This window comes from Patiria miniata, unplaced genomic scaffold, assembly GCF_015706575.1.
Source record: "Patiria miniata isolate m_02_andy unplaced genomic scaffold, ASM1570657v1 HiC_scaffold_20, whole genome shotgun sequence".
Taxonomy (NCBI): domain Eukaryota; kingdom Metazoa; phylum Echinodermata; class Asteroidea; order Valvatida; family Asterinidae; genus Patiria; species Patiria miniata.
In genome coordinates this window covers 14,405,569-14,431,603 of record NW_024037059.1, presented here as the reverse complement: position 1 = coordinate 14,431,603, position 26,035 = coordinate 14,405,569, and the positions used below count along the sequence as shown (strand labels likewise).

Here is a 26,035-nt window from a genome sequence, read left to right as displayed (position 1 = left end):
GCATAACAATTCTGATTTGCCATTTAATGTATTGCCTTAGCAGAATCTTCTTTCAAAAATTACACTTAATGAGCGTTGTTTCGATAGCGGCCCTCATGAAAAAAAGATAATCATGCTTCGTGCGAAAGTGGGTTGGAGCAATTGTAATAAATTTAAAAGCATGCAAAGCTTGACGACCTCAACAAGATGGTGCAGTTCTGCCAAAGAGCGCTTATTTCGAATGGGGAATTCATTATCATTTGGCTGAGATTGGACCTAATAACTAAACGGCACGCTTGGCATCACAAAGTATGCTCACTAAGGATCGGCGCCAAGTATTCGCGCCAAACCAGTGCACTCACAAAGTAATAAGCATCTAGGCTTATTGAAAGTCAAAAGAGATTTCCTGCCGCGCGCTTTCGCTGCATGCACTGCCAACTGTAATGATGCACAACCAGCATCTTTGCTGACTAATTTGAAACATGCTTGATAATTTGGCTTAGGCCTAAGTGAATCTGCAGTATAGAGTCTTATTAATCATCTTTGCTTTTGTGATCTAAGCGGTTATTACTCCTTCACTTCGTCTGCTTCTTTACGCATCCGTGAACTTTTGTTAACCACAAAACAACTTAATTCACAGTGGTTCTTACTTTAACTGCACAGGACTCAATATCTATGGGTAGTGAATTTGTAATGACTTCGAAATCTGCTTTAATACATACCAGTAAAATGAACACTCCGACCGATGCAGATACCATACCTTGTCCTTTTCAGCAAAATGAATCTGTATAAATGCAAACAGTATTGATATTTTTCCTTTTATTTATTTTACGATAGCTTTAAAGACTTTCCATTTGAAACGTGCACGGAAGGGATTTTACTCTATGGTGCATTGCAACCTTTCCATGCTGTGAAAATGTACCCCAGTCACACCCTGTTCTCTCTTTTAGCGGACCATTGGAGACTAAGCTCGCTCGAGGGTAAGCACTTATAAGGTTTTCTTGGTGCATAAAAGACGAGACTAAAGAGCTTTGACAAATAAGATGTACCCCTTGTCATCCGTATAACACCTCCGGGACCTTGAGGAGATTTTGAAGTCTGTTGCAATGCAGATACTTCATCGATCGACAGCCTAACTGTTGCGCATTGGCTAAAAAAAAACCAGTACAAAGTTATCCTTTTATTATCATTCGAATGCGTCATAAAAGGGAAAACATGTTTATCCCCTGCCGACTGCAATCTGAAACACACTATCTCTTCTTTCAAAATTGACAGAGATAGTTACACGTTTACTCTAAATATTCAGTGTTTAGTGTTTCGTAGGGTTGTCTCCCCCCCCCCCCCACGCCCCTCCCCTCTCGATCTCTCTCAGAGAAAGTGAGAATCCGGATTCTATCCTCATTTCATGATTTTGACAACACAGTGTATGGTTTTCATTTTACTTTATAAGTTCAAATGCAATGTCCGAAGTTGAATTTTGTAATATTTTTATAAAGTCAGCTGCTTTAGCTTCAAAGTGAAATTGATTATAGGGATTCTGACTGTAATTTAGATTCACTGAATGTTCTTTTATTGTCGCAAAGGAATTCCATAAATAACTTCACCCTCTGAAATTGTTTGCTTTGCCATATCATTTATTGATTGTTTTTTTTAAATTACTGTGAGTCGCTTATACGTTACCGCAGTTACAGAGAGTTATTTCAGCCTTTTCAGACCTTTGACAGCCTATAGTAATTATACAAATGGTGAACTACATGTATATTAGCAATTATCGGCCCAACCATAAAAACTGCGTTTCTGAGAATCTGTCTCCGCTCGTCCTTTTTGTCATATTTCTCCATTGACAACTTCCTGACTGACACCTTTCGAAAAATAAACCGTAAGAGATTATTTGGAAGGGAGATCAGTTGGAATTATCGGAGACAAAAGATACAGGTGATGTATCAGCGTTGAATTTGCATGTTGAGGACAAACATAACCATATGGTTGAGGTCACGTATAGTGGAGGTCCGTCATCTTTTTTCATGACTATTTGGCATGCATATTAAATGGATATACCTTCTGGGCGAGATGTTCAGTGGTTAACTTTGTTATTAATCCTTTAGGTCAGTTGATCAAATTCCACGTACATCTGGAGATTCTCATTACGACTGTTTTGATTAAATAGTTCTCAGATGGCCAAATATCAATAAAGGCTTACCTCTATATAGGCTCTAAACTAGATCACTCATGCCATTTAAACGTTAAGGAGTATAATTTGCCAACATTACCTATAAAACGTTGAGAGTAAAAGAATCTTCCACTATCCACATTATTATTTTATAAACATTTACACGCACAGCACTATATTCGCTGTATATAAGTGGAAAACTACAACTTACGAAAAGAGACTGACATTATAAATTGCACAAAAACAACATGTTCTAATTAGACTTTCTACTTTGGCCGAGTTAATGAGTAAAGCAGAGTTTGGTTCTACTGTTGTTCGATCTTCATTTACTGACTGTGCACACGCAGATGTCCTTAATTATCCGCAAATACACCTGCAGCAACATTATTAACTTTTTTCGAATTAATATAAATTATATTTATCTTTCGCCTGCATGTGTGAATACAAACACAAAAAGCAATACTCTTTTTGGAGCATACAAAAGCACAAGTCTTAAGTAATTATACTGCAATTGAAAAATAAAGTACCGCAATTTTTGATATTTTTTTATGGGATGCCATGTGGATATCATTTCCAAAACAATCAAATAGGCCTATGTAATTTGATTCCACCAACACGAGTACCGTGAACTTAACAGCAATGAAGCTGTAGGCCTACTTAAACTTGAACTCAGAATTAAACATCAGTCTATACGACGTACACTTTCTGATATTAAAAATAGTTACGTGGACCAATTATATAGTGCAAGCACCAAGGTATTTCAGCCCTCTACGTATTGCAGTTTATGGTCATAGTTGGCACTATACTACCAGCTTTTCTGTGAGCCTTCAGCGTTCATTTCTCTCGACCCTGAGCCAACTGAAAGCGTAATTAGAATTCTTCGTCAATAATTAACGCAGCCCGTTGTCTATTTTCACAAGGATCCTGTAGGAATTTAACTGGGGCCGTACGTATAATAAGTTCCAACTGGTCAGCAATTCTCATTAGAGTGAAGAAACAAAAACAGCATGAGTGTCAATTTTAATTCGCTTCCACTAAGTGGCAATTAAGTGGAAAAATTTAACGCTGGGTTCATTAGGTGATGTATGACAGACGGAGGTTTCCTATGGTTTGTTGTTTCAAGTGTTAGAGGCCGAGATTGCGTTGTCATGCATTTTGTCATGTTTTCGACCATGTTCGGGCAAGGTATTGGGGTGAGGATTATTTGTAATTCTGATCGATAAGTTCTGTCTGTTTGTATTAGACGACTGTTAAAGATTCTGTGCTCAGATTTTGTCATATAATATACAAAAACCCTCCTGGCTAAAGAACTATTTTTTTTTTAAAAAGATAACCCGAGAACTTTGGCATTCGTCAACCGCGTTCAGGAATGCCTCCCCTCGAAAAAAAAAACAGAGGGAAAAAAGTAGGATTCGACTTTTGATAAATTAGATTATTTGTGACTGACTCTAAAGCTTTAACCAAAGTCACGTTTCGTAAGTATCGCTTTAAAGGCTTCCGTTACTCTGTTGGAGTCCCCACGTACATATTTTAACCTTATACCGATGATTTTCGTCCACTGGTGCCTCAGAATATTGTTTTTAAGCCTCCCTCATACCTCCGTGCCTTTACTTATTTTTGTTGTTAGAATATACCGCTGCAGGTCAAGGTAGACCGACACAATTCATTTTGCGTGCTCCCAATAGTCAATCTTGGAGAAACTCTGCCTCTCTTCTGTTTACGAATTGAACATGTGCCTCAAATTAAATCTGGACTATTGAATCATGGGGTTTGCAGAATGTTCATTTATTACAACCACAGGCACATTGTCAAAGGTTTATCCTTATTACATTATGGCTACAAAGACAACGTTAACCATGCTTGATTTCGTTTCTTTAAATAATAACACGGCTGCAATCAGTTGATTCCATCAATTTGACGTCCATGTCGAAAGTTGAATGTTTATTGAAGCCAGAACTATAATTCCTGGAGTAATGCAATTATAATTATTAGTGGTGACTGTATCTCAATTAAGTTTGACTTTAAGACATGACATTTTGTCAGCACTATTTTCTGCAATCTGCATACACGATTTTCGAACCAGATCCTTTTAAATTTAATGAGTTTCATTATTAAAGACCATCGATTTACGTACCCATAATAGAGACCCCGGATGTGTTGAAGTTAATAAACAGCCAAGTGTCCCTGGACATCAAAACCGTCATTAACTTTGCGAGTCATTCAAGGTAAAAGCAATTGGCATTAATGATGAAACATATTCGCTCTGTTTGTGTCTGATAATTAAGGAATACTCATCAATATTAAGTCGACGTGGTCTCCACCTTGAGTCCTTGACGTATTTGTCATTTTTTTGGAAAAGGAAAAAAAAATGCTCGCGCAGTCGTGTTTTACCGCTAAGTGTTGATTGAGGAAAAGAAACGTGTGATCGCCAACACGATAGTCTTTAAAGTATAACGTCCATAGATAGTATATGAGTTTCAACCATTTAAATAAATAACAACGTTAGTTTGTTCCCAATAAATATCTGAAACTAAAACAAAATCGCACCCAAAATTGAAGCATTTGAGATCCGTTTGTCCGGGCTAAATCATTCCCCGAAACAAGGGGGGGGGCCATGGCCCCCCCCCCCCAAAAAAAGAAAACGAACCAATTTTTTTTTTTAAAGTGACGTCGCAATAAAGGCAGCCACTGCGTACACCACCATCTTTTCCTCAAAAAAATGTGGTTTAAGTGGTCAGAAGTTGCCTCAGATCGCACCACAGAGCAACTAGAATCCAACAATTTTCGGGGTCCTCAAGCGGGTCCCGAAACCCTCACAGAATTTTTTTATCCACTTTTTGGGGGACCAACATTTTTTTTGCCCCCCCCCAAAAAAAAATGTGTTTTGGATCCGCCATTGCCCCGAAATTGACATTTCTGATTTCCTGAGTCATCATCTATATAGAAACGCAAATACAACATTATACCTCGGTTCTCGTAAATAATTTGGCTTGTTTTTATTATGAGCGTTCATGACGCGAGACTCCATGCATGAAAGAGTGAAATTGAAGCGTTAATCTAGAAAATGAGTTCAGCTTTTTGGGTCAAACAAACATTTCAATTTGATAAACCAGCTTAAATCCTTAACTCATTGCTTACTTTCATTAGCTGTTGCCCACATAACTGGCTGTAGATCTAATTACTCAAACTCTGCCCTTGTCAAATTCTCCTGCAGCAATCGACAACGATGGGGATTGGAGCATCATTGAAACATTTCAGTTAATGCCATAAGTGGCTGCGTAGTAGACATCTAGTGGTATGTTTGGGTTAACTGTCTTCCACGCGTATATGCAGTTTCATTGGTCTCATACAACCTGATCGTATGTTATTTTTACTTTAACATTTTAAAATTTACACATTTGGGTGCTAATGTTGTAAATGACAGATTAGTCAGTGGAAGTAGTACTTATAGATATTTCAAGGGTTGACGTAGTGCGAAGACAACCAGTTGTGCGGGGTTGATGGAAACCAGTTAGAAATGGCACTGTTAATTAATAATGGCCAAGGAGAATGGACTGTTATCCCGCGCCAGACTGGTTGCCTCAACATGACACGTTGGTTTTCCATTTGGAGTTCATCAACATACTATTTTGCAAAACAAATTCCAAGAAAGTTAATATTGCACGACATGTTTGAATAAAGCTCAGTAAATGAAGAGTTTGAATACGCAACATGAACGTTTGTCGAACTACCCTTAATAAGATTTCGATCGAAGTTGACAAATTTACTCTCCGTATAAAGGTACAATGAATATCAAATTGAACATGTTTGTGACTTGCTGTGCACGAATTTGGAAAGTGTTTGTGATCGAAAGTAATCATGCGGTTTGTGCAGATTATGTTTTCAAGTTTTCGACACATGAGGGTGCTGTTCTGGATAGTTTCAGTTACGCAATTGAACATGCAAATATGCAAATTATGCAGCATTCACGTAACCAAATGGAAAATTAATGAAACGTCCGATTGAAACAACCGGTAAAATTCTACAATTCATGTCATATGATTTACACCAAACTACCTCTTGCAATTCTTGCATTTAAGCCCGAAGGCATTTTCATCCGTCAAAATTGAGCAGTTCAGAAAAAAGTAATAACAACTCGGTTATTCGACTTCCTGACGCTTATTCATTTCAGTAGTAAATTGTTGGGCGAATAGAAATGACGGTCCCATGAAAGCTGTACATCAAATTTACTGGCGTCACATATGGTAATGGTCATTGTCATTTCAAAAAAGTGAGGGCTTTCCTACCCTCATAAATAATTTCTCATGAATTGTTTATTATTTATCATTATTCATTTCTGTTGTAAGCTGTTGGGTGAATAGAATTGACGGTCCATGAAAGCTGCACATCAAATTTACCGGTGTCACATATGTTCATGGTCAATGTCATTTCAAAAAAGCGAGGACTATGATAAGAGATTATCTTAGTGGTGAATATTTTACCAAACATAACAGGTCGAAATTGATGCTGTCTGATCCTGTCAGGGATATCAAAACATCCCCAGGACGATATTGACACGGTCACATCCCAACGAATCTCCTTACCACCAGTACAACAAAAGCTGTTAATGTGCCAGCGGGTACTGATTAGTTTTAATACCGGCGCGTTCCCGCCTTTTAACTGCCTGCCCTGCGCACCTGCGTAATCCTAATTGGAAGTTGCCGCCAGAAAAGTACATTTCGCGCCATTAGGAGCCTCAATGGTATATTCGATACTCGTGTGGTGCACTTAGCGCAAATCATTTTCATTATAGAAACACAAACCTGGCTGGGTAGTAGATGTAACTCAATGCTGAATCCAATAACATGGCCGAGCAGAGAGTGTACAGTGAGTGAATACCGAATCTTCTTTGTCTAACACCAGCCTGAAAACATTTGCCTTTGTTCAATGTATTCGATTAACTTGTGCAAGTATTCGAACGCTATTTCATTGAAGGATAAAACCTGCATCCATTTTGAAATTGCAACGCCTTTGAACCTGTCGGAAAAAGCCTCAGCTGGTAACTTTTGTAATCTGTGCCCGTACCAATCCCTGATGTTTGCCTTTATTCAACTTATTCGATTAACCTAATTACCTTGAATGTCACAAAAACCAACGTCCATTCCAAAGTGCGGATTTTCCTTGGTGCAATTCATAGATCCAAGGTCTTATTTTAAAGTCGGCAAGTCAGAGCAGTATTGCTCTTTTGTTGCCTCGGCTGAGCTGATTGTATTCGTACGATATTACGCAAACCGATAAAACCTCAATCCACTTTGAAATTGGAAACATTTGGAACCTTTTGAATAAGTTTTAGCCTGTGACTTTTAAAATCTGTGCGCTGTAGTGCCTGACTCGACTCATTTTATTTAGGTCTCGAGTCGCTTGTTGTCAAGTGGCTTACGCAGCCGAAGACGTTCTTAAAGAAGTAATATGGGTGATTCAGGATTGAAAGGTCCAAGGAATCTTCCCGACGTCAGTATTCTGCTCACGTTCATAAAAATGATTTACGGTCAGTTTGGCATTTAATCAGTTATAAAACAAATATTGGACGGTTTCCCTCGCCAGACTACGCAATTTTTCCCGTCTATTAATGATCTCGAGATTTCAATTAATCTAGCTCTCACGATCCCTGCATGCAGGAAAAGACATCGGGGCATTTTTGGCAGCCCAATATTGTCCTAGTATGTCAACATTTTTACAGAAAAAAACTGAATTATTATATTAGTATCTTCTTTTAATCTTAAGCCTTTTTTCGCACACTAATGTGATCCTAAATAATTTACCGTCATTGTTCGTTCGTCCTTAAAGTCGTTTTCTATTTGTAAATGTGCTTCAAATAGAAAAGATTCCTTATAACTCTGACTAATTATTGTAAAAATTATTGAGAATGGATGTATAGTCGTACGTGACATTGGCGTAATATCTTTGTCAAAGTTTAACGAGCGTATTTTGTAATTCGGTTTGGCCTGCAATATGCTCGACCGTATTTTGTAATTCGGTTTGACTTCGCGGTTTGACCTGCAATAATACGTACCCGATGCTCGTTTATTGAGCTGTAATGATTAAAATGATTGCTATGTTTAAATGGCTGTTTTGTTTTTGCATATATATTGCGGATTATGGCGTAAGTTTATCCATTCCTTTGCGATTGACAACCTTGACTCCAGAGCGTCCTGATTATTACTGCGCATTAGTACGATACAGGCCAATACCTAAATGACCCTATGCGCCATATGGAAGATTACCCATATGTGTGGGGCCAGTGACGATGTACATGTAGGTCAGTCTACTCTGTGCACTGATTAATAGGATCTTGACCTGTATTTGTAACAGATTTGAACCTAAACCTTATAGGTCGATTTCATGCGGAGAAGCCTTTACACAGACAACTTTTGGCAAAACAGGTTCGGTCGTTTGCAGGTTGGTTGGTTTTTGGCACACAAGGTGAACCAAAACTGGGCTACGATCGACACGCGTTTTTGACAGGAAGATAACAACATAGTTCAGCAAGATAAATAAAGACTGAGGTCTCAGTTTCTGAGTCAACTGATCAAAATGTAGTTCAAGCCACGGAGGTAATGATTTTCACCCCTGGCCTTCGCACGGTTTGACGACCGTGGCTAGCGCCTGACCCCTACCGTTCCAAAGCGCATCTGCTCACGCGTGTCAAGTCCTGGCTGCTTGCTGCATAGAATTGATACGCCGTTTTAATTAGGAATACTCTCCAACCCTGACTTTTCTTATACATGTACTTGCCAAGCAAGCAAACATCTGCCCGATCATGCTGGCGTCTTGAGCCACGAAATGTCTTTATTTCCCTGCTGGGTCTCTTCTCTTTCTCCCGCTGTGGTTTGATCTCTTACCTCTCTCTTACTTCGTTGTCTTGAGACCTGGAGAATAAATGAGGTGTGTTGTAGGCGAGATGCGCCTACGTCATGCTGATGATGTGTAGAACGTGTCTAAGTTGTCTTAATCGAGTTGGGGTTGCAACATGTAGGTACACAGGACACGTCCCATTAGACAGCCGATCAGGACATCGGCTTCAAATAAATGACGCATCAAAGATGTCTGCAGAAGGGAAAAATGCATAAAAAAGTTTGGAAACTGAAGAGACTGGGGAAAAAATGTACGTCGACGTGAAGTCAGGGCTATGACAAACTGCGTGAGAGTCATGCTGAAACAGTCGAAGTCCATTGTAAATGTTCTTTTGTGGTGTTTTCTGTCAGATGTTTTTCTGTATCATAGTTACTGTTCTTGGATCTGATCATGGGGAGTCAGGTTGGCATAGCGGTACTTTCCTCGCCTTCCACCGCTGTGACCCGGGTGCGAATCCCGCCCGGGCCAATATGTGGATTGGGTTTTCAGTCCCTACCTGATTCCGTGGGTTTTCCTCAGAATATTCCTCCCACCTCTAAAACTGTAATTTCTTCTCATTGTCTTCTCTCTACAGGTTTCTTCAGGCTTTCGGGCTACAGTGCCTAAGGCACTTTTGAGGAATCCTTGATTTCATAACCAGAAAGAAATAAAATAAAATAATAAATAAATCTGAGCCATGCCTTGCGTTATTTGGTGACTTTAAGGCAAGTTACTGCGTGACCGTGTAAAAAGAAAACACCGTGATGCAGTTTGCAAGCCATGAGGCGTGCAAGTATTGGCCCCATCATATTCCTTTAAACATGATTAGTAAACGAACATTGCATTCTCTTCTAATTATTTTCGACAGTTCTGATGAATGATTTCTTTGAAACTTTACCCGAAACAGAGTTATTGTATTTGAGATAATGTATCATTCAATTATGGTGGCAGCGGAAGGTTAATTCTCTGCTATGATAAAAAGTCTGGAGATACCGTAGTCTGAGCACGTACGCTGCTGAAGATAGTCATCAGTCCTCTGGATAAAAACAACATCCATTTCATTAAACCCACACAAAAAACTGGCCTTTTCATTTGCCACGTTTTTGCCATAGCCTTAGCCCTGATTTTCTTTACTCGCAAGATCGAATCGAAGATTGTCTCCCAGGACTACTCTGGGTACACCTGCTTTTCCAGACTTTCTTCCCACCGTCTCAGGTTGGGAAAGAAAAGAAAACTGATGTTTGGTCGGCGTCTTCCGTTAATATCTAGGCCTTCTTTTGTTGTGAGTGTTTGCTCAGATTCATTGTGGGAAAAAAAATCAACTTGCAAGTACAGAATCCCCAGCTTTACATGCTTGACATTCTTCAATCGTAGACTGGTCGATTTTGGAAAAGAGAATGATGGAATTGGTCTAAGGTCGGTCTTTCTGAAAACTTCAGCCTTTGAAGTCGCGAAAGAAATTCATCTTCCCCTTACCCTGGCAGCACCTGCATAATTATTCACATGCATTGCTGATAAACGAGTTTTGTCGTTGTAATTTAAAAAAAACAATAATCAGTTTGACAATCATCACTTTTTGGGTGTACGTGGTGCTTTTACATTTTCTTTTTTCCCCTGGTTTTAAAGGGCCCAAGCAGTGTAACTTGTAAATGCAATCCATGAAAATGTACCTTTATGTCCAATTTAATCTTATTTCAATTTTAATTTTACCATTTCCAAAGGTGTTTTTAGTGCCTGTTTTTTGTGCTAATTTCCATATTCTTGAGAAAAAGTGTGATGTCATTTCAGGCAGAAACCTCCATGTTACAATTATTTCACCACCAAATGTTGCCGGAATTTCAGATAATGTTGCCGTGGTGATCCGTTGTAGTGTCATTACATGGCTGTAAGCCAATGAGTAAACTTTTCTCTCAAATGTTTTCAATTGGCAAATTTTTGGATCTACAATTAGAACAGAAAACCCTTAAATTGAACAGTGTCTTCCTGAAATGACCTACAGCAACAGCGCCCTCAGTTGTCCGGAAAAGCATGAACAATTTTAAATGTTTAAACATGCACATTTCAATAAGATTAACCAACAAGGGATGTCAAATAGTTTTCATACATTAAGAGGATTAGAAAGTTGCACAAAATATGTACCTCAGAAATATTCAATTCATGTGCCCTTTAAATGGGAGCTAGATACCGGTGTCACATGAAAATCCGACTCCTATGAAAATCGGACCCCTATTTCCCTATTATTGGTTGATCCCTCGCACGTGACAGGTCACTCTCCCGAAACGATCCTAAAAATAGCATAGTATCGTACTCACGCGTGCGCAGTACTACCAATGAGTCCACATTTCATGGAGTCGGATATTCACGCTACACCGGTCCCCATATTTTATGGGGCGGGGACCAGTCTAGCATGTCGTCAAGCTCCCTCATCTTGTCTACGCCACGTACATTAAATTGTATCAGTTCACACTCACAAGTTCCCTTATTTAACGCAGTATTTGCATTCAGAATTCAACTCATAGTGTCCCGAGGCTTCTTGATACATTAAGTGACCGTGTGACTCAAGACAATTGGCTAAGCTCACCATTCAAATAAATATAAACACTCACCTCTCTTCGGTCGTTTTAAGAAACTAAACGTTTAAAGAAGTGCATTTTTCAATAAAGTTAACCAAAAAGGCAAGTCACAATAACTTTCATACATTTCAGAGGAGTAGAAAGTTGCACAAAATGAGTTCCTTATAAGACAAATTCATTTCATGTACCCTTTAAGGCAAGTTGTTTCTTTTTCATTTGGAAGTTTGCATCTGTTTCTAAAGCATCCTCGCCTTTAGATAAGGTTTTCGAAAACCTATTATCAAAAAAAAAAGGTAACTTTATAGCTCATGCATTTCCTTCAGGTGCATAAGATCTGCGAGTAGTTTGCAACCAAAGCATGCAGGGTAGTTATAGGTTAAATGATAACTTTCTTTCCTGTCCGATTGGTGTTAAAAGGCCTCCTTAATGAAAGATTAAGTTGAGTCGATTTCTCACTCTCACGAAAGCCATGATTCTAACTTACAAGTAAATTTTGGTCCGGTGCACCAATATACGTAAATAAAGGTGCTCACTGTTAGCCTGTGTCATTGTTAATATAATTTTCAAGGATTTTTTTTTTCATATAATAAACTTATTGAGATTCGACATTTCTGTGGCCTTTTGGCCTACGTGATCGAAAAGCTGGTTTGATACTTCTTTTGTCGAGTTCGTCACGGTGGCTTCCAACCGGTACCTGGAACCTGAAAAACGTGATTGATCCGTCTCTCTGCGGTTGACTTGACTTCAAAAGAATTATTGTGCAACTGGGAAATATTGCAACGAGCAGACTGAAAAGTGTATACCGAAGTTGCATACTGCAGTATACAACCTCGGTAGTCTCTGTTCACTATATTCTGGGTTCCATTTGCATGGGATCTGTTTGTCTTGACGGTCGCAGTCAGGGTATTCACATCCTCATCAAGTTAAAACTGTGCCACTGTTTCAGGGATCATTTATAGCTCCATGGTTAAACTCATTCAACAAGGTAAGACCGCCATTTATATGTTCGCGTCCACCTTTTTGCCTATTTCCTGATGCATGTCCCATATGCAGTTGCATGCAACACGTTAATATTATGGACGCTTCACAGTCGGTACAAGCTTTCTGTGTTATACAACTCGCTGGCGAATGTCTGGAGTAAACTTGAACGTGCATAGAGCGCTGAGTAAACTGAAGGACTTCCGTGTCTGATTAGTGACCATTCTGCCGACATTATTTCCGATGAAAGATTTGTATAAACACAGGCTTATTGTTGACGAGGAATCGGGAAAATGGGGGTAAAGTTACATCGAATCGTCTAATTCACTACAATGTAGGTTTTTATAGTCACGACTATAGTAATTCTGGTTTGGTTAAAATCGTAAAACATTACGCCAGATTCAATACATTAAAACATTTAATGGTTCGAAACTATTTTCAATCTCGGATGGACATTGAGATGCCTTTGGAAAGTTGTCTAAAACAACGTGTTACTTGTCTCCTCTTTAATTTTGGAAACATGTATGTGACATGTTTTATAATTCCCAACTTCCCTTAAGTTTTTATCGATTTGGCTTTAGGAACCGTAGCCAGTGTGTCTGCATCAAACTCAGCCACGACAGGGCTATGAGTAACTGATCTAGATATTTAGTTCATGATCGATAAAATAACGTGTGTGGGAAAAATATCAGTATCCGTTTACAATAATTGTTGTATGCGAGTTGATCCTGATCACTGACTATATCGAAGTGAAGGACAATGTTTTCATATCCCATCATTGTCCCGAGGTAGGGCTACCTAATCCAAATCTTTATCCGCACCCATCCGAAACCCATTTAACAAAGCGTATCCTTGGATCTGATTAGGCCACCGAAAAAAATACTGTAGATTCATATAAAAGGGTGGACACCCACCGAGTATAGAATTCAAACCAACCGATACACTTTCAAACTTTGCAAAACACCGTTTTTGTATCTTGACGTAAGCTTCAGTGTTTTTTCGTGTCCGTTCTGTCTTGTTTTTCTCATAACCTTGTTTGGTTTAACGCCTGAAGGATTTTCCTCCCCAAAACGGATGCTCCTCCGAATACATTTACGCATTTACTAGCTCCCTATTTCTGCAAGTGCATGCTGAATGAACTCCGCCATTTCTCTCAAATTATCGATTTCAGTGCGTTCCCTGTCTCATTTGGTTTCTTCCTCAGCAATTTGCTCTGCGATTGTGATCATTACACGGACAAAAATCGACGTCGGGACCGATGACGTCACTTTACGCGGGCAGACCAATCAAGCGAAGAATGGTACGGGTTTTTCAAGGACTATTGTTTCGCATTTGAAAAAAAATGACATCTATGCATATACTCGGCACAAACCGTGTAGGAGTTGCCACAGGAAAAAAAATGACGCAGGGTTTAATAAGAGGGCTTTATTGATGATCATTGCTGCTTATGCCTTTTTTTTTTACTGTGACTTCACTCTCTCTGTCTCTCTCTCTCTCTCTCTCTCTTGATTGCTGAAGTCAAAGTCTTCTAGTCCAGGGTTTTGAGATGAAACTATCTTACCGATTTAATATAATTCTGATGTGATTTTAGTCCTTTCTCATTTCTGTATCTTTGATGAAATCTAATTTTCAGGGTATAATGTACACCAAACATGTCAAAGGTTTGTATTTGAAATTATTTTATTGTAATCATGATTTTATTCAGACTGTAACACTGAGACTTTTATCAACATGAAATATTCTACAATCACAATGTCGGATTTTTTGGCCTATTAATATCAGCAAACTAATATTTACCTTTTACAGAATACAGATTGTATCTCTATCGCTTATCTAACTTTCCCGCTACATACAGGTCCTGTGATTAATGTAGGGTGGGGAAAAATTAAAGTTTGATTTTAATCGCTCTCTCAACGTGGCATGCAAGTACCATGTTGTTTGTCGTCGCCATACAACATTGAGACAATTCATGGTATTATGACGCCAATAACATGGCAGACAGTATTTTGTTTTTGTGAGAGAAACAATCAATTATCACTACACGTTCTGTGCAAATTTCGTGTGGAAACGTCTCGTGTCAGACTTTGTAAAAAAAAAAAGAGAATTCCGCCTGTTTGTAATCTCTCTCTGGATTAACTGGTGGAAATGTGTACCAAATTCCTGCCCATTCCCCAAAGTTCTTGACAATTGAAAAGCGGTTTTGTTGACATGTCTGTTTCAGAGATGTAACTTTATTTCCATACAGCTGTGATGGTCATGCAATGTCTCAATATCCTTCCTAGTAGTAGAGGATTGCCAATTTTTTTACACCCTCGATCTTGGTGGGATAGATCCAGCAGCTGAAATTATAGATCATGTGCGAGAACCCGACTCCTTACTCGATGAAATCGTCTCATATTATAGCAAGTGAAATGACCAAGACGGATTATCAAGCACGGAGCCGTTGCGCCCCTAGCCATGAAGCCCACGGATATAATATGGCAAATGGTTCCGTTCTCGCGGGCGGTCTGTCTACGGCATCCTTATTTACCTGACTTTTCTGAAGGGGACTGGTGTAAAGGTATATCCTGCTTTATCCTTTGTGGATATCTTGGAGGTTGGAGGAGATGTGTACGGGAAATCATGTCTCTACCTAGTATGGCTAATGTCAATGTAATAGTATCATCTAGCCTGCTCCATTCCTTTATTGGAATCCAAGAGCAATTTTACGACAAACGCGTGTCATGCAACTTTATATTATTCATTCCAAAGCCCCCCACAAGACTCACAATTTGGCTGTCAAACTTGTCAACAACTGTAACTTCATCATTCCAGCTACAATGAATGTACTTTTTCATAGTCAAAGGGTTCAGTTAATCGAGACTGATGGTAAGTGAAGCCATAAACGTCTACGTAATTAGACTATAGGGAGACAGGTAGCTTCCATCAGCGGGTAATTTGTGTTTACGAACAATGTCATTCATTAAGCGCCCCAGAGAACAAAAACCAATCATAATAAAACGGCCTTGATAATAATTTTTACTTTTACATCAATGTTACTGGTATGAATTTTATCGATGGAAAAGCGCAAACTACATGAACATGCAGTATTTAACGACCTAATCCATTTGCCGTTCCATGAAGGCATATGGATTAGGTCCCCGATACTTAGCATATTAACTGCATGTACTTTTCACTTTTCCATCGATGAAATTCATACCAGTAACATTGTTGTCTCGTTTGCCATTTCGTTGCTTACGTGAAATCGATGGAATTAAGACCATAACATTGGTGCCTCGTGTGAGGAAGCATACTTCAGATCAAGACCTATCAGTTTTAAAATGTACGTGCACGTTCGTAAACGTAGATTTTAAATTGAACGGCAATTTGTAATGTCAATTTCCCTCAGAAAAATCTGTACCCTTAGGCCAAAAAAAAGTCTCCGGTTTCTGGTATGGAGCTTGCCCAAAAAGTGGTGCGGCGACGCGGCTTTTTATTTTTTTTTACCTGACTTTTTTTCTTCAAATGTCGGCTGATGACTGCATATGGTGCCCGACTAAACTTAGTGCAAATATATGGGAGTCCAGAGAGGCCACATAAAGCTTATTCTCGATCATAACCTCATCTAAAAACACGTTAAAATTGTGCAGCAGCAGGATTCCAGTCAAACCAGTGAGTTTGGCGGTTTTGAGACATCATCTTTCATTGAAAAAAAAAACGTTTTCATTTTGCCGACGCGCATGGCTACGGCGACGCGCGCGCATACCAGAAACCGGAGCCTTTTTTTTTTGGCCTTATATACATGCCTGGGTCTTTGTATACTTACACCAAAAGAACCGACTTCAATGTATAATTTAGACTGTGATGTCGAGCATTCAAAGTTAGCGACCGCAACAAAAGTAGCACGCAAAAATGTCATCGAGAATTTTTTTCTGAGAATTGGCTGAATTATGGAATACAGACTGCCGTTTTACCCAGAAATGTGAGAACTATTTTTAGCTATTGGAACATGGCATTATTTTATTTGCCGTAGCTTGCAATGCTGTCATTAAGAGTGACACGATTCTTTACTTTTTGTTAAAACTACGAATTCGTAGTTCTGCAATACCTCGTGCATTAGCGTGGGAGGTCAATCTTTTGACATAGCCTCATCTATTTTTAGGTTTTCCAGTAATATCCGTTTCCATTTTGTCCTAATGGTGAGATAACGACGGCTTAATGACGTTTGCAATTGATGCTATCAGGCAGCACATCCATCGCTTCTTCCGTAAAGGTTCAGTTTTGGATTCAAAATATATTTTCTTGCGACAGTCGCTGTTTCATGTTAGGCCCTACATTTGCAAAGTTATAACTTCAGTTGGTTTTAATTAATTTAATAATTAAAATGATTCGTGTGACCTTTAAACAATGAAAACAATATGTAAAAACATTTGGCATATGGATATATTCGTCAGTCTAAAGTGTACCTCAAGGAGTTCAAAACCACTTGATGCATTTTTTTTTACCCTTTTATGGGCGGGGCCATGACTTTAAAAAGTAGAATTTCCAAGCTACTTGCAGATACCTCTTTTTTTTTTTTTACAAATGTCCGGATTGCAGTGGCGGGGGGGGGGGGGCGGCATTTGCCACCCCCAAGGTTTTTTCCTTTCTCCCCAGTTTGCCCCTCCCCAGTTTGTCCTTGCCCCCCCCCCCCCCCCGTTTCCCTTCCCCCAGTTTTCCCCGAACACTAAAGTGGATCGACTATGTTCATTTTCTTCGCTGTTAAGATTCATAAAAGCTTCAAAACCCGCCACACATGCATTTATACAGCCGTAGATAGTGTGCAGCCAACGTTTTTGTATTTTGGTATACACCATTCTGCAGTTTGATACATTTCTCATTCATAACAACAACAATTACCGGAACCTTTACCATGGTTTGCTAGCGCGTACACGTACACAGGCTTAGGACTTTTTGTATTTTCCCCACCCCCATTTTTTTCTTTTCCCCTAACTCCCCCCCCCCCCTAAAAAAATGCAGAGTCTGGCGCCGCCACTGCCGGATTGTTCAAGTGATCAAAACGGTTTGTTTTTACCACAAAAAAACAGGCGATTTTATACATACTGAAAAAAGGTGATTTTTATAAATTCAACTCTTGTTTTGTAGATGGTGGCAATTGGGCCTATGCCAAACATTACTAGGCCTAAATTAACGGATTGTAACAGTAGCTTTAAAGAAATACCTTTAGTCGACGTTGTGTTACCGTCTGCGGCCGGAGTTAACTATCATACTAGCTGTACAGCCCCGAATTCATTGCAAGTTTTGCAAACCTTTTTTTCCTAACTGGGACGTGTCTCTCCGCTGAGTACAGAAACTCACCCGGCCGATTATTCTCTCGGGCACTGATCTCATGAATTCAAACACTATATTAAACCCAGCACAGAAATCTGTCTCCCGGATTCATTCAAATACAAATTACCCCAAAAGGCAATTGATTCCGGTGATAACGGCCCTATTGCCAGAAAGAAATATCAAACTGAAAATTAGGCTTGGAGATTGCAGCAATGCTTACAAAAGGTCCCAGTTCCAAGAGGTCAGACGGTTCTTATTGGAGCGTCCCATTTCATTAGCTGTCCTGGATATTTGAACACCGCCTGATTTGTCACAGGCCGAGTTCTGCTAAGAAGGCATGCACGCACTCATCGTTTTCGTCTTGCCGATGTTACATGTACTATAATCTGAGTGGGCCAGTTCAAGAAATAAAACATTGTGGAGCCAAAAAAACAAATCAGTTCTTTTTTAAAACATCAAGTTCTCTCTTTCGTTAAAAACGAATTGCATCTTGAAAGTACGAATTGTATCTTGAGTAGAGAGGATCTGGCGCTGAAATGAAGATGTCTTAAAATGCATCACAGGAAGGTATAGTGTTTGAATAACGGGCAACATAACCATTACTGCATTATTATTGGGGGGTTTTTGGTGGTTTTTTTTTACATTTTAGTTGATTTGAGAATTTCATTCTATCCTCCCAGGGTTTGACAATCTATCCTCCTTGAAATATCATAGAGTATCCATGGCATCCTGAAAAAAACAAAAAAAGACGAAGTCCCAGGCCTGTTTCCTGGATAGTTTCACCATGGTCTTACAGAGCAAGAACAGCGCTCGGCCATAATTGTTGCCATGGCCGCGCGCCCTTTGGAGAGTGGCCGTAATTAGTCCTGGGTCCCCCGGCTCCCAATGTATATTAAAGCAAAATGGTTCGGGACGGTCAGGAAGTCTCTTGTTGGACGTGTTGGTTGTTGAACAGAGTCCAGAGAAATCCAGTCTTCCTTAAATCAAGACATGGACCCTCAGCAAGACTATCTCAACACTTCTTTCTTTGCCCTTTACCATCCCCCCCCCCCCCCTCCTGTCCTTACATTTATTGAAATCTCGTGCCTAATCGATGTTACTTTCCTTTCGCACTTCCCTCGCGAGTCCCGTAGAGCGGACAGGTGACATCACACTGCAAGGCTTACCCATCATGGGTAATTAGGGGTGGAAATTGGGCCATCCGACAGAGCTCATCTACCAAGGGAGAATGATCCCTGACGAGGCATGGAACGGTGGGCTTTAAGAAGCCGTTCAGGTGGGATGGAATGAGTGAGATATTCAGGAGGAGGCTTAAGATGCCTTGCCAGACGATATGAGAGGCTGGTTGTGGGTTTGTGGTCCCCATGCATGATTTCAGTATCACAGATGCCTTTATATGCAGAACTTCAATATGGAAGAATGGTGGGTTTTATGTTGTTGTTTTTTTGCTGTTGGAGTAGGACTTCCATTGAATATTGTTTGCTGCATGTAGTCGATATTAGTGCAGAATCGTCTGGAGAGTAACATCAGTTCAGGATGAAATCACCAAATAAAGTAGAGGGACAACATTAATTTCATAACTACACAGTAGTAACCGTTTTTTCATAAGTAAGTGGTCGGTGCAGTGGTTTTACATCTTGAAGTCGGTTGCAAGAATCATGTTTACAAAAACATGTTATGACATTTTTATAACTGTATTTTACAACCAGGTAGGACGATGCTTCAATGACATTGCTGTTTCTACACAAAAGAGGAACAGATTCTTCAGCGAGCATTAAAACAAAATCAATAGAAAATGGAGGCCTAGGCTACACACAGGCTTCCGTATTGTGTTTTTTTTTCTCCCAGCAATTATGACTTAAATTCGTCATTACAGGATATGAATAGGTGATGAAGCAAAAATATAAGAAATATTTGCACAGGATAAGCTGGTTATGAATTGAAGCAGTTGATAAAAAGTCTTCGATATTACATCGCTCTGACATGTAGGTGAAGTGGGGGAAACCACTTCACTCCAATTCTAATGAACATTGCATAAAGAAGCCTTTAATGTCCATAGTTCAAAGTCCGCCCGCTCTTTAATCTTCAAAGAAGGTAAGTACACGAATGTCTTGAGTCGCTTAATTTCCATCACAAGAAGTACCGCTCTTGGAAATATTAATAACCCGCGTCCCTATTTCTTTGCAATCATGCAGTCAGATATTGTTCCATTGTGTGCCCTTCTTTCTAATCGGCGAAGCGTGTGCACGATTTGCGTGTGCACAATTTGATATTCTCCAAATAGCTTTATTTCTTTGAAGTTTCAGTGATTGTTCAACCTTCAAAGACATGATTGCCAGAAACGAGACCGTGATACACAAGGGGGGGGGCGTGTCTTTGCGTGGGGACGTGCCTTGCAAGCACAGAGTAAGGTTGTGTTGACATTTCTGGGTATACCTTTGCAGTGCTCGATTACCTTTACCACTTCACAATACCTTAATACTACTTGAGAGCAGGTGAGTACTTTACTGCGTAAATCTCAAGTGTTTCTCTGGGCTGGCTGATGGACGCTCCAAAACACGGCAAAGATAACAGCAACCCATTGTACAAAAAAAATATATGAAGAAGAAGAAGAAGAAGGGGTTCAACCGCCACCGGTTGATGCACCTTTCTATTTGTTCCTTTACAGCCTTTGCGCAAACTTATCCTTCGTTGAACTGTAAAGTTCTCGTATTTCTAGCATGTGCACCTCAGGCATGATAGCCCTACCATCAGTGAAGTAGTTAATTGCTAATTGCTTATTTATGAAAAAGCGAAGTCAGCTTCGGGCCCCTTTGCAAGGCAACGCAGTGTTGTTGTCTACATCGTATATCTGTCTTTCTCTCTTCACTATCACTTTTAGTTAAGCCTCCGTCTTAAGGTAAATATATTTAAGTGACGATGTACAGTTCGTTGCTCAGCTTCCGTAATGAAAGTCTACGTAGAAGGATCTTGAGTCTCCATAAGTTGAGCGCTACAAAAAGGGGTGATCTAAAGGTGGGGTTCGAAAGACAGGCGAAATTAAAGGATTACTTCATACTTATAGTGTGCTTACTAAAAGTGCCGCGTCAACTATTAGCATCACCCACTAATAAGTTGACAGCCATTTGTTTAATACCCACGGGCGTTTATGACGCAAGATGGACACATGATCGTTCTACACCAATGAAATCACTTGATATAACATGTAATCATGGAACATGGCACTGCTGGAACCAATCACAGAGATAAAGTTGGAATGGATGTCTATTTGCCCTTACAGTACCTGTTCTTTCTCCCTTGTTTCCATGAGAAATGAATTATTTGTCGTGAGGCTGCAATCAAAACCAGAAAATAGACCCTCGAGTTTGGGATTCCGGAGTGTACATCACTCGACGACGACACATGATTCTATGTCTGGTACAGAAAAACAAAATCAGCGGTGAAAAGAAAAACGGGCTACAGACGGTCACCTTGGTCAACACGGGGATGTTGCCCGCAAAGTGGATACCTCCATGAGATATTTGACTCACGATTGCATTGGACGGGTTGTGCCTGGATATGACTCCATCGGTCGCTGTCCCCTGTGGGACTGCATCTCAGAGTCTCAAGACAATCTCATCGTTCTCAGGAGGATGGAGGGAGGAGAGAGTAGTTTGAGCGTTCAAAAATCTTATTAGCTCGTGTGAGACATCAAATGTGATTTGATCGGGACTGATCCCCGGCCTGCCACAGTCGCGAAAACCTGTCTCTTTTTATTTATCGCTTGTTGTATGTTCGCTAAATACACACATACCGTGCTTTAGGTTCGTCAATTGCTGGGCAGAGTCCTGTAAAGTAGGGTTCTTTCAAGAGATTAATGTGAATGTGGTACGTGGAGAGCATGATTAAATAGCGAACTGTACATGAATCAAAGATATGAATCTGACGTGGCTCTTGGGGCAGATCTCCCCCAGAATTTCTGTAAGATGTGAGTTTGAAGGAAACATCCGAAATGCGGGAGGAACTGTGGTTGTGTCCTCACTTGCAAATGATTATTTTCAGAGGAATCTCAGCTAACCTCTGTTATTTTGGCTACGTCTTGAACAGTTTTTGCAAGGAGAGTTTTGGCAGTGGTCTGATTTTTTTTCACATTTCCTGGTATTTAAGGGATACAAATCGCGCCTTTTATATCGTCGTTCAACGGTAAAGAATAACACAATCCTTCATTGGTTTCTGTTTCCCGGACGCCGCTGAGAGTAGATTAAACAAAAAGTCTGGAGCTTAATATGGGACTCATCGGGTAGATTTGCTTCTGCAAAGACCTTGTCAGGACAGGGGCGAGTTCTCATGGCAAGAGTCAACACATTAGTCTTGAGTTTAGCGATCTGATGACCTACCTGCTCCACAGCAACAAATTGCTACCGAAGAAATTTGGTCCTAAATGCTCAATTTCAGAGTAGATTCATCATTCTTTCCCTGACTGGGGTGGGGGAGAGTCTTTATGCCATGGCCGACTGCAACAGATCATTTGCCGCATAAGGGTCCTCGATTTTGTAGGCCCCAGGGAAGTTATTATTACCATTTTTTTTGTAGTTCTTTAATTTCATGAAATATGAAACGTGGTCAATGTGTATCTACGTGGTTTATTTAATTCCGTTTAAAATTGGCAAGGTATAACCTTTGAATAACTTCTGATACCAGGTTAGGTTTTTATTGTTTCATTTATTGTTAATGAAAAGTGCTAGTAACAGTGTAGTAAAATCCCAAGCGATATTTCTGCCAAAGCGTGGAGAAGAAAATAGCATAGGTCTTTTATGTCTTTAAATTTTAAAAATATTTCAATTTATTGCCTTAACGTAAGTCATTGTTAGACACGTTGTGACGTACGGTTGCCATATGAACGTTAAGCCATCTCTGTTTGAGTGTCATATCGCGTGTACTTCTCTGATAGACTTATGGATTTTTTTTAAAATGCTGAAGCTTTGAATCAACTTTAGAATGTTTTGTATTTGGATTAGATAAACCCTAGCGATTTCAGGTTGAATACCTGCTCAAACGAACGCACATCTGCATATGGTATAATCATTCATCTGCCATTCAATGGGCATAGAGAACTTGATATCGGTAATATCAGATGAAACGTCCGAATGAAACGTATTATAGAAAAACAAAATACAATTTTGATAGGAAAGACCATTTGCCCTGATGTAATCTTTTGTTTCCATTGTTCAGATAAACTTCATGACGTCACAGGTGAATATACCAGGGTGGATTAAATATATTTTGCATTGAAGGTTACGCCGCGGGTTTGCCATTAGCGTCAAGATATGCGATTTTATTTTCGGGAATAAAACCAACGAGCACATATATTTTTGTAAAAGCTACTAACTGAAATGAAAAAAATAAGAACATTTTTTTTAGTATCCCACAAGCATAAATTGCAAGTTAGTGCTTAAATAGTGGCTCCCTGGTTTATTTCGTGAGAAGTACAACACTGAGTTCCATTAATATATAAAATAAAAGTTATAGCCAAACCTCGCAGAAGCAAAAACAAAAGACTCCGGTGTTATTGAAAAAAAATTGCCTTTATACGTACTTGTCTACAATGTAATATGTTGTGATCGCCAAATGTCTGAATGATTGGTACGTAACATCACGAGCTTTAGTTTGTGGAAGGGGAAGAATTCGTGTTTGTATTTGGTCGCCAAATGCAATTCCAACAAGGCCCTATCAAAAGATACGTTTGCTGTTTGATCATTTGTAAAAGCCCCTTCCATCATTGTATAGTGTACTCATTCCACGAAGAAATGGACTTGTAAAACAAAATCCTCTCCAAGTTTAAGTTGCTCTTGTCTTTATTTTGATTACAATTTGTAGATTACGTTGAGAATATATTATGCTGCTTCACGTGTGTAAGCACTCCCCTTTATTGTTCACAGTGTATTGGAAACTTTGCTAATCTAGTAAGATTTGAAAGTTTGTGGACTTATACAGATTAAATGAAGAGGGGCTATTGCTTTAATTAAGGCACAGTGTAACTGTTTAAATAGTGTTTGTAGTCATTTCGTCTCACTTCTAAAGTAATGAAGTGGTCGATTTGAGACACAATTTTCTTTTTTAAGTTTTAAGCCCATTGAACTTCGTTTTAACACTGATTTCATCTGCCGTTTTGAATAGTTGTGCCCGTATAGGTTATTGAAACACGTGGCCATGATCTTATTTCGTTTTGTCAGTTGCGTATAAAGCACTTTTCTTTTTCTTTTTCCCCAGGCGAAGGATCAGCTGGTTATACTCATCATCACGTGGTATAAGCAAAACTCAAGAGAGTCTTACGGTCATGGAGGAAAGTACGTCAGAAAACGCCTTGGCGGTGCTTACTAATGGCACCACTTCAGGAGACGGCGTCGTACCAAACAAAGTGTTGTTTGTCGTGATTTTTTGTATCTTCTGCGTGTTTGGTGTCATCGGTAATGGCAGCTTGGTGTTTCTGGTGATCCGCTTCCCTCATCTACGAACCATGCCTAATATACTTATGATCAATCTGACTGTTGGGGACCTGCTATTCATAGTCGCCACATTACCGACCATTATCCAACATGAGTTGGGTATTGTAGCTCAGTACGAAACCGAAGCTATGTGTAAGTTTGTCAACTTCTTGCCCGTGTTTGGTACGGGTGTCTGCGTGTATTCTATGACAGCACTGAGCGTGGAGCGGTATCTAGCCATCGTACGGGGTTTAGAGATGCGATCAGTAAGGACAAGTCGACGGGTCTTAGCGGCAATGATTTTCATCTGGGGAATGACTTTGGTAGTTAGTCTACCAGTCCTGATATCCGCTGGTTTCCTGTATGAGGAACTAGGCCTACCAACACTCTGTTCTGACATGGTACCAGGACACCCTGCATCAATTTCTTACGCCAGTGTTCAGATTACCTTATTGTACATATTGCCACTCATAACCATGATATTCTGCTATACGCAAATTGCCATGTTGCTGACGAAAGGGTCGCGGGAAACCGACTGTAATAGTCGCAGCAGTACCAACTACAAAGCTCGTAAACGATTGGCTATTGCCATGATAGTCATGGCAGCTTTCTTTGGAATTTTCTGGTTTCCGAGCAGCGTTTTCAAACTGTATTTCCAGGTGAATTTTGAGGCAATTTTCACTCTGAATGACCCGTCACAGCTGGCAGGCTTTCATTTCTTTCGTCGTATCAGTCGCATATTCGCTTACACAAACTCATGTTTCAATCCCTGGATCCTTTATTTCATCAGCACGACTCATCGGAGGGCCATTGCCAGTTGTCTGTTTTGCTGTGGTAACAAGAATGCTGATGAAAATGGCGCATACCGCATGGTACGCATGCGCACTAACGGCAGGACTGTCACAACGTTTCATTCGTACACCAGCGAGACGGGTGCCAACAGGACAACTATTAAACCAGAAGATATCTAACGTTGCATTTGATTGGTTAATATCAGAAAACAGTGACTTAAGACAATGTTGGACTTGCAAAATTAAGTTCAGTTTTGAAGTTGAAGAGTTTAATGTTGAATGTAACCATTCTGTAAATACGAACTGCGTTAAACACGTAAACTCGAAGTTAATGTTTAAGTACAGGTTTTAGGGGAAAAACGCTTAAACTAATCGGGTAATCTTTTACGGGTGGAAATTGATGGAACCCTGCTTTTACGTTCTTGCTGATTTTTAGGGTTCAGTTTTTGATTCAACTATCCTCAAATGACATGTTTAAAGGCATGGGCGTCGCAAGGGGGGGGGCAAGGGGGCGCTTGCCCCCCCCCCCCGGAAAAAAAAAAAAAAAAAAGAAGTAAAAAAAGAGAAAAAAAGAAAAGAAAAAGAGGCGCGAGGTCATAGTGGTGTACATTTAATGAGTTGGGGGGGGGGCAAAATGTCCCTGCCCCCCTCTAAAACTGATAAATCGAGAATTTGTTGAGAAATACATGAATTTTTGGGGGAAAATATGTTTTGCCCCCTCTAGAAAAAAGTCCTGGCGACGCCCGTGTTTAAAGGCGTGAGAGAAAGACTGATATGATGTGTTTTCTTACTTGAACTGTGTGAGTTTCTCATGAGACAATGTATGATGTACAGTGAGGATGACTCTGGGATGAAAAGATGTTGATAGCCATAAAATGGATGAAAACCAACAAGGAT

At 39.8% G+C, this 26,035-nt stretch overlaps 1 protein-coding gene across 3 annotated transcripts in view; it reads left to right on the top strand.

The window, feature by feature from the left end:
* LOC119729378 (bombesin receptor subtype-3-like) overlaps positions 1–25,656 on the top strand; it is a 42,823-nt gene extending 17,167 nt beyond the window's left edge. For 2 of the 3 annotated variants that reach the window (XM_038201998.1, XM_038201999.1), the window contains one exon: positions 24,133–25,656. In XM_038201998.1, the coding sequence (XP_038057926.1) occupies positions 24,133–25,318 (1,186 nt within the window). In that variant the 3' untranslated portion in view covers positions 25,319–25,656. Of the gene's footprint in view, positions 1–12,367; positions 12,581–24,132 lie in introns of those variants that run through there. The other variant, XM_038202000.1, reaches the window with a different exon arrangement.
* The last annotated feature ends 379 nt before the right edge of the window (positions 25,657–26,035 follow it).